Here is a 13,179-nt window from a genome sequence, read left to right on the forward strand (position 1 = left end):
GTGAGAGGCCGTACTTTGACCTAGTAGACTCATCAGAATAAAATATTGACAAAAGAATGTTTGATATAATCTAGTTGAAAGATGCAACTTAACCTAAAAATATATATACTTACACTGACTTTGCAACCCCATCACTGCTGTCATCCACCACACGCAATGGACGTTTTTGTAAAGGTCTACTTTCAATCTGGTAAGAGACAACACAACTGAATCTTCTAGCTCAATCTAGACTAAGCCTGACCAGATTTGAAGGCTGAGGAAATCCAGACAAAGTATGCTTCTTGGAGCCACCCCCTTGCTTTCCCTAGAAGAGAGCAAGAGAGAGCGAGAGAGAGCGAGAAAGAGAGAGAGAGAGAGATCAAAAAGGCAGCTGGGGGGGCAGGGACCATGCTCACTAAGGAACAAACATCCCACTGATATAATCATTCCAATCTTACATGTCCACCTTCAATACGCTAGTATCAAGCAAAACCAGAAGGCCAGGAGAAAAAATATCTGCCCAACTTCTTTTAGATGGCACTACAGAGTCCAGACCTTCATTCCACTTAAAATGCAAATGCCTTTTCTTCAAAATTCAAAGTAAAAGAAAGTATTTGACACATACCACAGCAAAAGGAACAAGCAGGCAGCTGAAAAGGCATTGCAATGAGCACTGAAGAGGAGCAACATCTTTCTCCTAGCTTGGTCAGTTCAACCTTTGGATAATGTCTCTTCTACAACCACCATCCAAAAAGATGGAGAAAAAAGGGAAAAGGGGGATTGTCAGGCCACACCTGGGAGCAAGGTTATGTTAAACATAATGGCTATATTACAAGCACCCATCACCCTGGAGGATATCCATCTACCACCAAGTACTGAATTGAAACACACCAATGGAGAGAAAGACGTACACAGTGAAAAGAAATGAGTCATCAGATACAAATACAATGGAGTATATTTTCCCTATACTTGCATTTTATTATTGACATGAACAAGGAAAGAAGTGTGTCAAAAGGCAAGGTGGACATACTGAAGTCCTTAGTAGGGTCTCCACCACCGAAACCGTAACAAAGAACTCAATGAAGTAAATTCAAGAAAAAATCAACCCACCACTGACTTACATGAATCCATGGACACATGTAAAAATAGCCACACATGGTCAACAGCACTGTAAAATCTGCCTATAAACACCTTATCCATGGGACAAAACCCAGCTTTTTCAATAACATGCTTCACAGGGACAAAAAGAGGGTCACATACACCATGTCAAACATTATATTAGCTTGTTGTATGCAGTTCTTATCAACCTTAAGGGTCTGTATCTCTTACTTCTAGAACAAGAACAACAGCCCCACCTCCATCATGGGCTGTTGGGGTAAAGGCACATTGCCACCCTTTAAAACTTATGACCCCTATGACTGTCTTAAGACAGTCATAGGGTGAATCCCTAATCCTAATAAAACCTATGAGTTTGTGGTGTGGCTCAACACATTATACACACCCACACTCCTTGCCTCTCTCTGTCTCCATCGTTTCCACTCCCTCTCCCTTTCCCTGACAAGTGGTATCAGAGCCACTCTCTCCCTCTCATTCCGGTCTACCCCTCCCTCTACCCCTTCCTCTCCCCTCGTGCCTCGTGCCCTCAGCAGCCAGCAGGAAAGCAGCGCGCGAGCAGCGCGCAGCAGGGCAACAGCGCGCAGGAGCAGCCGCGCGCAGCATTTGCGCGGGCAGCCATAGCTGCAGCAACAGCTAGCTGCTGCTAGCTGCTACCCGCTACCCGGCGGCCGTAGCCTACCAGGCGGGCGCAGCAAGCGCGCGCAGCACCGGCCGTGTGCAGCCAGTCGACCGGCTGCAAGGCAGCAGCCGCGTCAGGTACGGCCAACCGTACCGACTGTACGAAAGCCGTACAGGCAGCCGTACCGTACCAGCTGTACGAACGCGGCTGTACGGACGTCGCGACAGGCAAGTACAGGCAGGTACAGAAATTTCGAAAAAAAAATTTTGGGGATCCGTGCCCTCGCAGGTACAGGGTACAGCAGGTACCCTGTGCAGGTACAGAAGGTACAACAGGCACATTTTTTTTTTTTTGGGGAAGAAGGAAAAGAGAGAGCACTCTGCTCTGCATTCCCGGAACTTTTCAGTACTAAAACTGTGTGTTTGAGGTACAGCAAGTACACTCGTGTCCCTCGTGCTTGAGGTGACTAGTGCCACAATGTGTGGTGGTTGCACAGTTATTTTGTTTCGGGAAGGTCAGATGCCTTAATTTACAGAGGGCTTTTATGCTTTTGCTGAGTGCAAATCTCATTTTTCGGGTGACAATTTCAAAGGGCTTTTGCCTGGAAGTGTATGCAGTGTATGCCTTGAGGCAGTGTGGAGCCAGGGTGCCCACATTGGTCTTGTTTCCGCAGTGTACTCAGTGACATTTCTTGCAGGTCACATTCTGTGTACGACACTTTGAAAATCTCAGTTGAGCCACGCTTGGCCAAGGCGCATCGAGTTTACTCGGTCCCTAACTGTCCATCGTTGACAGTGCTCAAAAGATTTTCTTTTCAGTGTTTGTACGTTGGGATCTGTGTTGCCACTGTGCACACAGGCACTTTATGCATTACTTTGTCAGGTGAAAGTGCCAGGAGAGCGCTGTTTTTTGTATGCTACCTCAGTGTTGAGGTGTTTTTCACTTGGTACAGGTGTCAAATCAAGGGGCTTTTGCCCAGATTTTGCTTGTGAGCACTTGAGTTACTGTTTGAGAACTTCAGATGCCTTTTATCCCCTTGGCAGAAGGGTGATTGTTTGGGATTTGTCCCATACTTTGTTGCAGGTTTTGTGACAGGCTGAGGTGTTTGGAGCCTTTTTCAGTGGACAAAACAGTGTATGACAAGTGGTTTATGCATATAAAATCAGTGCAATACCTCATCTGAGGTGGGAGAAGTGATCAGGACATCAGTGTTTTGTGTTTCGTCAGATGATGATGCACTTGTAAAGCACTTGTGGAACAGCTGCAGCATTCTGTAGTTACTGTTTTATGCCTATTTGAGCACGGTACAGTGTGTCAGAAGGTACAGTGACTGGAGGAAAAATTTTCTGTTTTGCTGCAGGATTTTTTTGACAGTAAAAAACAGCACTATTGTGAGTGCTCCTGGCTCTTGATAGAGTAGGTTTTCTGAGAAATCAGAATTTTATTTAGTCATTTTTTGACTTACAGGGAGTCAGTCACTTTCCTTATCTGATATGGCATCAGGGGGAAGTGAATCTTCAATACTGAACATAAAGAAATTGGAAGGGGTACACAATTATGCATTATGGGCAGAACAGTGTTTGAATGTACTTCTGCTAAAGAAGATTTCTAAGCCCATAAGGGTGAAGGGTGTCAAGCCATCTGGGATGGCAGATGATGAGTGGGAGGAGCTTGATTTGTCCGCAAGGGCTGCTATCATGCTTACTCTCACTGATTCTCTTGTGTTCAATGTTCAGGCAGAAAAGACCTCTTATGGCCTATGGCAGAGGCTAGAAGAGTTGTATGCCCAAAAGAGTTCAGCCAGCAAGGCTTATTGGTTGAAGAAGCTTGTCGACCTTCGCATGAAGGAAGGTACAGCTATGACCTCACACTTGAGTGAGTTCAATGCCATCTTTACACAGCTTATCGCATAGGGATTGAACCTTGATGAGGAGTTCAAGGCTACTTTCTTGTTGTGTACCCTCCCTGAGAGTTGGGACACTTTCAAGACCACCCTGTCTAATTCAAATGTCACTCTTATGTATGCTGATGTGGAGAGCTCTCTTCTCATGGAGGAGATGAGCAGGAAGAATAATGCGGGCAGCAAGTCTTCCAATGCTTTGCAAGTACAGGAAAGAGGTAGGACTCAGCAGAAGGGGAGATCTGCTGGCAAGTCTAAATCCCGCAGTCAGTCCCGTGGCAAAAAGGATATTGAATGCTTTTACTGTGGCAAGAAGGGACATGTGAAGTCTAAGTGCTTCAAGTTTATACGGGATCAGAAAGCCAAGAAGGCTGAGACAAAGGATGCAGGCAGTGGAAGCAAAGGCAAAGGCAAGGCCAAGGCAGATGACTTGGATGCAGTGAATGTTGCAGCAGAGGACAGTGACAGTGACAGACATGATGTATTATGTTCTTCTGCTGTAATTGCACATACATTGGTTGTTGATGGCCATGACATGCACACCTGGCTCTTGGATTCAGGTGCTTCTTTTCATGTTACGCCTCATAGGGAGTGGTTTACTTCCTACACAGGTACTCATGGAGTTGTTCACCTTGGGAACAACTATGCATGTCAGATTGCAGGGATTGGCAGTATACATATAGTATTCCCTGACGGACGCATATTTATGCTTGATGGTGTTCGCCATGGTGTTCGCCATGTGCCGCAAATCAAGAAAAATATGATTAGCACTGGCTTGTTGGATGACAGTGGTTACCACACCACATTTGGGGATTCCAAATGGGTAATTACTGATGGCCAGGTTGTAGTGGCTGAGGGTTATAAGAGTGATACCTTGTACCCTCTTTATGTTTCCAGTGTTAGGTAATCATGTTGTTGCCATAACCGAGCTGCCGAAGGTTTCATTGTGGCATAGCCGGTTGGGACACATGTCCGTTAAAGGAATGCAAGAACTGTCACGTTTGGGTTCTCTGCCGTCTCTTTCTTTTTCAGATTTGCCTACTTGTGATCATTGCATTTTTGGAAAGCATTCTATGACTCCTCATAAGAGGAGAACTCCCCAGAATAGAGCACCGCTTGATCTAGTGCACACTGATTTGTGTGAGATGCCACAGCTATCACTAGGGGGTGCAAAGTATTTTATTACTTTTATTGATGATGCCACACGCAAAGTGTGGGTCTATTTCTTGAAGCATAAGAGCAATGCCTTAGATGCTTTCAAGAAGTTTGTCGCTCAGGTTGAGAATCGGACAGGACGCAGGCTGAAATGCCTCAGATCCGATAATGGGGGTGAGTATGTGTCACATGCTTTTGTACAGTTATGCGAAGCTAAGGGCATTAAACAGGAACTCACAGCCCCTCATAATGCATCTCAAAATCGTGTGAGTGAGCGGATGAATCGAACTATTCAGGAGAAAGTTCGATGTATGTTGTCTTATGCTGCATTGCCCCATGGCTTTTGGGCAGAAGCCGTGCAAACAGCAGTTCACCTAATTAACAGGTCGCCGAACAAGGCTTTGGAGTTGAAAGTGCCAGAGGAGGTGTGGTCTGGCAAGCCACCTTCATATAAGCACTTACGTGTGTTTGGCTGCGAGTGCTTTGCTCATGTACGCAAAGAACTGCGCACCAAACTGGAGCCAAAGTCTTTCAGATGCATCTTCATGGGTTACGGTGACGAAGGTGAAATGGGGTACAGGTTATGGGATCCCATCAAACGGAAGATTATACGCAGCAATGACGTCATCTTTAAAGAGGATTGTGTACACAGAGAACCCGTGCAACCTATGGAATACAGGAGGGTTGTTTATGATGATGTCGGACAGCAAAGAATGCCCATTAATATGCAGCAGCAGGCTGCTGTAAATAACCCTGTTCAAGAAGGTATACAGGCTGAGAATCAGCCAGACAATTTTGCCAATGATGCACCACTGGATATGCCAGCAAATGGCGCTGTAGAACAGCCAAATATGGTGGTACAGCCACCCGTCATGCATGACGAACAGGCTAGACAGCAGCCTATTACGGAACATTTTGTTAGGAGGAGCACCCGTGTACAACGGCCTCCTGACAAGTTTGTTCCAGGAGCCAATAATGTGGCTGATTTTATCATGCTGACAGATTGTGGTGAGCCTTCCAGCTTCAAGGAAGCTATGGGAAGAACAGAGAAAAGGAAGTGGGAGAAAGCCATGCAGTCAGAAATGGACTCCCTACTTCAAAATGATACATGGGACTTGGTGCAGCTACCTGCAGGCAGAAAGGTTTTGCCATGCAAGTGGGTTTACAAAGTCAAAGTGGATTCAAATGCTTTACCGAGGTATAAGGCCAGATTGGTTGCCAAGGGATTTAAGCAGGAGAAGGGCATTGACTTTGATGAGATCTTTTCCCCTGTAGTCAAGATGACTACTTTGAGAGCAGTGTTAGCTCTTGTTGCTCATGAGGACATGGATTTATGTCAGATGGATGTGAAGACTGCTTTTCTTCACGGAGATCTCCATGATGAGATCTACATGAGTCAGCCAGAGGGATATGCTGTTAAAGGGAAAGAGCAGCTTGTGTGTAAGCTCAAGAGGAGCTTGTATGGACTCAAGCAGGCGCCAAGGGAATGGTACAAGAAGTTTGATGCCTTCATGCAGTCCCAAGGGTATCATAGGTGTGAGACCGATCACTGCTTGTACACCAAACGGGCAAAGGATGGCAGTTTGATGCTACTCATTCTATATGTGGATGACATGCTGATTGCCAGCAAATCTCAGCAGGAAATTATTGCGAAGAAGCAACTGCATAAGTCTTTTGACATGAAAGACTTGGGTGATGCAAACCATATTCTTGGTATGCGGATTATTCGTGACAAGTCCAAGGGACTTTTGTTTCTGTCACAGAAGGAGTACATTGACAAAGTACTGCAAAGGTTTAAAATGGAGGGGGGGAAGTCTATTAGTACCCCGTTGCCTCCTCATTTAAAACTCAGCAGTAAGGACAGCCCCAGATCAGATGATGATAAGGCTGAGATGGCCAAGGTTCCGTATGCATCTGTACTTGGTTCTTTGATGTATGCCATGGTTGCCACTCGTCCGGATATTGCTTTTGCGGTGGGAGTCATCAGCAGGTATATGGCAAATCCAGGCAAGCGGCACTGGGAAGCAGTGAAAGGTGTCTTGAGGTATCTCAAGGGTACCAAAGACTTGTGCATATGCTATGGTAGGCAGGATGCATTGGTGCATGGTTTTACAGATTCAGACTATGCAGGGAATGCAGATAACCGGAAGTCTACTACCGGTTATATTTTCACATTTGCAGGAGGTGCTATATCATGGGTGTCTCGGTTGCAGAAATGCATTGCACTGTCAACCACTGAAGCTGAATATGTTGCAGCCACTGAGGCTTGCAAGGAAGCAATATGGCTTACTCGGCTGGTGGGAGATTTGGGCATTACAGGAGATATGCCAGTTTTGCATTGTGATAGTCAGAGTGCTATCATGTTGGCAAAGAATCCGGTCTTTCATCAGAAGACCAAGCACATAGATGTGAAATATCATTTTATCAAGGAGGTACTGGAGGACAAGCAGCTTGAGCTTGTGAAGGTGCACACTGATGATAATCCTGCAGATTTGCTCACTAAGAGCTTGCCTACAGAGCGGTTTGCACATTGTCGCCGCATCATGGGATTAGGTTGAGACCATTCTTATTTTATGGTCTTGTATACAGTGACTGTATATTGCTGTAATTTTTTATTCTTTTCTCCCCTTTAGGCACATTGGCCTTTAGGTGGGAGGTTGTTGGGGTAAAGGCACATTGCCACCCTTTAAAAGTTATGACCCCTATGACTGTCTTAAGACAGTCATAGGGTGAATCCCTAATCCTAATAAAACCTATGAGTTTGTGGTGTGGCTCAACACATTATACACACCCACACTCCTTGCCTCTCTCTGTCTCCATCGTTTCCACTCCCTCTCCCTTTCCCTCACATGGGCTCCCTTTGCTAACATAAACCTGAATAACATGGTCAATTCTACTCGTCCTCTGCCCTACATTACCCACAGTATACAAAGCGATTGTGGCAACCATGTAATTATTTGTGTCAGATAACTAGTCATCTATAACCATGTAATATGGGTTTCCAATAGATTCAAATAAAGAGGGTTTGGTGATCACATCCAAAAATAACATTAAAAAAGGGATAAACACACAAAAGAACACCCAAGTAAGAAAGAACCAACACACAAAAACAAAGAGAGGCCGGAGAAAGGGGGTGTTTTGGGGAAGGTGAGGGAAGATACAACCCATTCAAACATAGTGGGCTGTGTAGGCAGGTTTCAATTTAGTGTTACGACATGTACTCATGTCAAGGCTTTAATATGAAGTATGTTTGATTATAATTGCTAAGCAACATTATATTGGGATTGACTGATTCAATGATACGTTCAATTGATTGTTACTAATGTGATTGCATCTTGAGTACAAGTGATGGAAGATAAGGCGAGGATTGGAGACAATGTGAGGAAATGTCGCACGATGCACACATCATGTGGCCAAGGGCCTCCATGGTGTATTTGCATTGTTATTCTATGGCATGGGCAATATTATTTTGAGAGGACATATCCTTTTTTATAAATTAAACTCTAGAGCTATGTAAAAGTATCCCTTGCATTTGTGGACAAAGGGATAATTTTGGGCATTACAATTTTGGCTCTATGAGGCGAGAATCTGCCCGACCGATGTCACCATCTTCTTGCTAGAGTGCTTTTGGTTCTTCCAATTACCCAAGTGGTGTTTTGTGGGTTTTAATAATCTCGAATTTGGTTTCAATGGTATCAGAACCAGGCTATGCTCTATGCCTATGGGGAGATATCAAAAGGTTGCAGAGGTAACTTGCCTTGACAAAGGAGACAAGGATCACTAATATCAAGGTGTGGGGCATCGCAATCAAGAATCGTGGGCAAATGCATTTCATATCAAATAGCTCGAAGACCAATATAGGATCATGCATAGAAACTCTGGCCACGCCAGCACCAATGGCAAGTTAGCATTTTTTTAAATGTGCCTCAACCTTGCATGCTTGTAGAGAGTCCTGGCCTTGTTCACTGTATAGCTGCTAGCCATTACTGGTGTGCTGCAAATAGCCACAAAATAGGGTGCAATATAGCCGCCAGTCATGGGCCAGACAGTTTGCAGATCGGCCGGCTGCAATACCCAGACCAGTCCCCACTACAACTGTCATACCAGAGACTAGAGCTGCTGCGCCAAAGACCAAAGCCGACACTGCTAGCCCCGACGTGCAGTCTGCAAAATCAGCTGCCAGCGTACATCACAGCCCGTAGGAGGTATGCAATACAAATAGCCACCAACTCCAACCTTGGAACTACATATTCACCAACCACTGTCGCCTGGTTCGTGCATGGTTTGTAGAGTTTGGACCTTTGCCAAAGGTACATACATACATGTGTGTGTTTATGTATGATGTATGTATATGTTTATGGATGTGTGTGTGTGTGTGTCAGTGTGTGTGTGTGTGTGTGTGTGTGTGTGTTGTCGCTGTGGACAGCAGCACTTGGAGCCTGGTGCTTCTTGGTGGTTAAAGTGCAAACTTTCTTGGTGGACTTTGGAGCTTCTTCCTTCGTCTTTGGGAGCAGCCCTTGCCTGAAACTTACAGGTGGCGGACTTTGGCTCAGCTCTCAAGCTGTTTTTAGGTGTGGGAGAAACCCCAAGGCGTAGTGCTCTCTTGAGCCTGGCCATGGTCTTTTTTGGCAGCTTGTTGGCATTGTTTTGGAAGGCCCGCGCCTTCTTTCTCTCTTGGGAGCTCCACAGTTGCTGTGCTGGCCTTTTCCAGCCAGCTTTTCGGAGGATTTTGGTCATCTTTAGCCTTTTCTTTCCCTCTTTTTCTGCCCCCCCTCTTCCCTTTTGGCAGCGCAGCATCAATGTTTGTTTTTCCGAAGAACATTCCTTGCTGGTGACCCTTGGTCTAGCAAGAGGGGCTCACATGGCAGCATCCTCAACTCCCCAAGCTGTTAAGGTTCTTCTTTCTCCAGCAAACAAACAGCAGGTTAGGAATGCAGTCCACTCACTCCAAGACGGAGCTATGGCGCCCAGGATTGTTGGAATCACTCCCATGAGGAGTCGGGTGCATGATTGGATCCAGATGAGCTCAGCACTGGACGGTGGCTACATCCAGGAGGTTACCATGTACGTGAGGAGATTTTCCTCTCCATCTGAATTCCCCGGACACCGCTCAGGCCCTTGTGAAGAAGAGCCCCATTTTCCTTGGCCCTCACCTGGTGTACTTCATCCCCTGATAACATAGGTTTACAATTGAGGATAGGAACTCAACACATCATGTGCCTCGCTTCCCAGTGATGCTCCAATTCCCGGGGCTCCCAAGGACAACAATAAAGAGGCAGCCCAAAACAAGAGTTTCCGGTGGTGAATAATGTGGAAGCTACCCAACAAAAAGAAGGTGACACAGGTGCCCATAGTATACTCAAAACATGGGGTCGGGCAAAGGATAATTCCGCTCTTTTTCTGCTAGATAATGGTGCTACTCACAATTTTATTTCTCTTGAGATGGCTCAGAACGTGGGGATAGCCCCAAAAAATCACGGAGAGGCCCACGAAGCACATTTCAGAAGCAATGAAGAAAAGGTGTACCCTCGCTGGCAAAGTCCAAGTTAGGGGAAGATGGAGAAGATGGGTTTTCCCATCTAAGTCCACCTCCATCTCCTCCTGATCTATAATGCACCCTTTTTTTTTCTGTTTTTGTTTTTTCCCCCCCTAGTTGTAACTGATGCTAGTGGTTACCGATTGGAGCAATCCTTATGTAGGACGGACATCCCATAGCATATGAAAGTCGAAAGTTGAGGCCAGTGGATTATAACTATAGCAGACATGATAATGAGTTAAATGCTGTCGTAGATGCTTTAAGAATGTGGAAACATTATTTAATGGGAGCTGTATTTCTTCTTAAGATGCATCAACAAGCTGAATTTCTTCTTAATCGGGATCAATAAGCCTTAAACATTTGTTGGCTCAGCCAATGATATCTGATAGACATATTAAATTTATATGGAGTTTTCAGCCAACGATTCAATACCAACCGGGCTAAAAGAAGGTAGTTGCCAATGCCTTAAGCAGAAAACCAAATATCAATCACATAATTGCTAGAGATTGACCCGTTTGAGCACATGAGAAACTCTTACAAAGAAAATTCAAACTTTTCTAATATAGGGACTAAATTTTAAAAACATAATCAGATCCTATGTCAAAATATTTCTATAACAATGACTATCTTTTCTATGAAGAGAGATTATGCATCAGTCGATCCTCTAGACGATACGTAAGGAAGAGAACACTTGAGCATTCATAGAAGGAGTCACTGCTACCCTGTATAGGTGATAAAAATAGATTCTATTGGCCAACTATGAGGAAAGATGTGGCAAAATTTGTTATGGAATGTATCACTCATCAAAAGTTTGAAGTTACAAGGGAAAGACTCTTGGATTACCAATGGCTTTACCTATTCATACTCAATCACGGGAGCAAATATCCATGGACTTCAGTACATGAAGCCTTCCACTACAGGTCAAACTAATATGCTATGGACCAGAGTGGACCGCTTTTGTAAGCAGGCATGCTTTATTCCTTGTAAAAAGACTCTATCAGCTCAACAAGCTACACATGTTCATTAAAAAACTTTTGTGCATCACAACTTGAGTATGGAAGAATTCAAGGCATCGATACATCATGCAAAGCATGGGAAACAAGTGGTAAAGTGCCAGTGAAAATATCTAAGAATATGCAGATCTTGAAAGAAATTGAAAATGGCTGAACGTGTCACATCATGCCAGTAAGAGACTCAGAGAAGAAAGGACTGCCATCCTCTAAGAAAACAATAATAGTGTTTGACAAAGATTCCAAGATTTGTAGCACCTCTTGGACATCATTATTTGAGAATCTTGGGAGCAACGGTGTGCTCGGATTTAAGAGACCATTCTCTTCTCTCACCATCATTCATTCTCTCAATCATATGCATGGAATCTTTGCCCCATGGATAACTTCAGCACTTTAGAAAACTCCACCTCAAAAGAATGCATATGCGAGGAATTAATCTTGATCCAATACTTTTATCAGGGCCATTTTATACATGACCATTTTTTCCAATCATACTGTTTTCCAATACCAAGTCAACAAAAATGCCCCTGGAAAGATAAAATATAAGCATCTGCGAATGCAACCTCAATTCAGAATAACAGCGCCTAAAAATTCTCACCTTGGTCAAATTTATCTCTCGTAAGGCAAACACTGCAAGCGCTTTGAAAAGAACACCTGGACCCTCCTCTAGTGTGAAGGTGATGCTTGTCTATGCCAATCAACAAAACGTAAAATCATCTTTTAGACAAGTGGCATTAAACTTTGAATGATAGACATTTCATTTGAAAAACCACGACAGAAGTATGCTGAGAAATGGAACCTCCTCTAGTGTGAAGGTGATGTTTGTCTATGTGAATCGAAAAAACATTAAATATTAAAATCATCTTTAGACAAGTGGCATTAAAGTTTGAATGATAGACATTTTCATTTGAGAAATGGGCCCTAAACCTGCAAGCGTGCAACAGAGCATGAACAAACATGCAAACGGTTAAATTTAGAAGATATGCTGGTTCACCCCAAGCAGACCTTACCAGATGGCTATCCCTAAATAAGATATCAACACAGACTAAACCGTTCCTGTGCTAGCATAAGAAAGCGGGTAGTATTTTCCAAGTTATCCTATTGAGTTAAAAATTGCGCTTAATTATTCACCTTAAATTGCCTGTCAACACGTGGAATTATAGGTTCCCTTGCCAGCATAAGAAAGCGTGTGACATTATCCGCGTCATCCTACAGCAATGTACAAAGCAAAAACAGAGAACAAATAAGGCGATCAACGCTACAGCATCTCAAACACTTCAAAGAATTTGTGTAAACGCTACAGCACCTCAAACGCTTCAAACAATTTCTGTCTACTATATTTCTTCACAATGCCTGTACGAACCTGAATTCCATCAGCAAGAATTTCCAACCCATAAATTTCAGCTGCTCTGGCACTAGCAACTGCTCCTGTGTCCCTCAAGTTATGGGCAGCTATGAACTGAACATAAACTAGAAATAAGACAAAATACATAACCATGAAGAATGCTTGCATTCTCATTTCTCGTGCAACAAACTATCCCACCAGTAGCCCAAGGGAACCAACCTATTTTTTTGAAATAAAAATCCGTAAACACATAAAATTAAGAATACAGAGCAAACGTTAAAATAAGAGGCATGGCGCCAAGATGGCTGACAGATGAACGCAATTCGGATAGTCTGACTACAGAGCTTCTCTAGACTGCACCTCAAATGGATATTCGTACCTGTGCCGCACCTGCTGTGTCATCAACAGCTTCTCGAATAACACCAAGTTTTGAAAGTGTGTACTCACATTGAGCCAGAGCCTACAAAATATAATAATCAAAGCCCAAAAGCTTATGTAGAAATTCGCACGATAGGGAAA

At 44.0% G+C, this 13,179-nt stretch overlaps 1 protein-coding gene across 6 annotated transcripts in view; it reads right to left on the minus strand.

Moving 5' to 3' along the window:
• The window catches only part of LOC147889412 (arogenate dehydratase/prephenate dehydratase 6, chloroplastic-like), a 31,234-nt gene that overhangs the window by 17,048 nt on the left and 1,007 nt on the right, over window positions 1–13,179 (minus strand). For 2 of the 6 annotated variants that reach the window (XR_015542942.1, XM_087391941.1), the window contains exons 5-8: window positions 13,040–13,120; window positions 12,679–12,774; window positions 12,447–12,524; window positions 11,914–12,003 (exon numbers count right to left, since the gene is read on the minus strand). Coding sequence is in view for 4 of the 6 variants with exons in the window: in XM_087391941.1 (XP_087248067.1) it covers window positions 11,914–12,003; window positions 12,447–12,524; window positions 12,679–12,774; window positions 13,040–13,120 (345 nt within the window). In the remaining 2 variants the exon portion in view is untranslated. Of the gene's footprint in view, window positions 1–113; window positions 207–604; window positions 774–11,913; window positions 12,004–12,446; window positions 12,525–12,678; window positions 12,775–13,039; window positions 13,121–13,179 lie in introns of those variants that run through there. The other 4 variants (XR_015542941.1, XM_087391939.1, XM_087391940.1 and 1 more) reach the window with 4 other exon arrangements.

The sequence above is a fragment of the Dipteris shenzhenensis genome, chromosome 20 (genome assembly GCF_047967505.1).
Source record: "Dipteris shenzhenensis isolate YYH24624 ecotype China chromosome 20, Dip_SZ_1.0, whole genome shotgun sequence".
In the NCBI taxonomy this organism is placed as follows: domain Eukaryota; kingdom Viridiplantae; phylum Streptophyta; class Polypodiopsida; order Gleicheniales; family Dipteridaceae; genus Dipteris; species Dipteris shenzhenensis.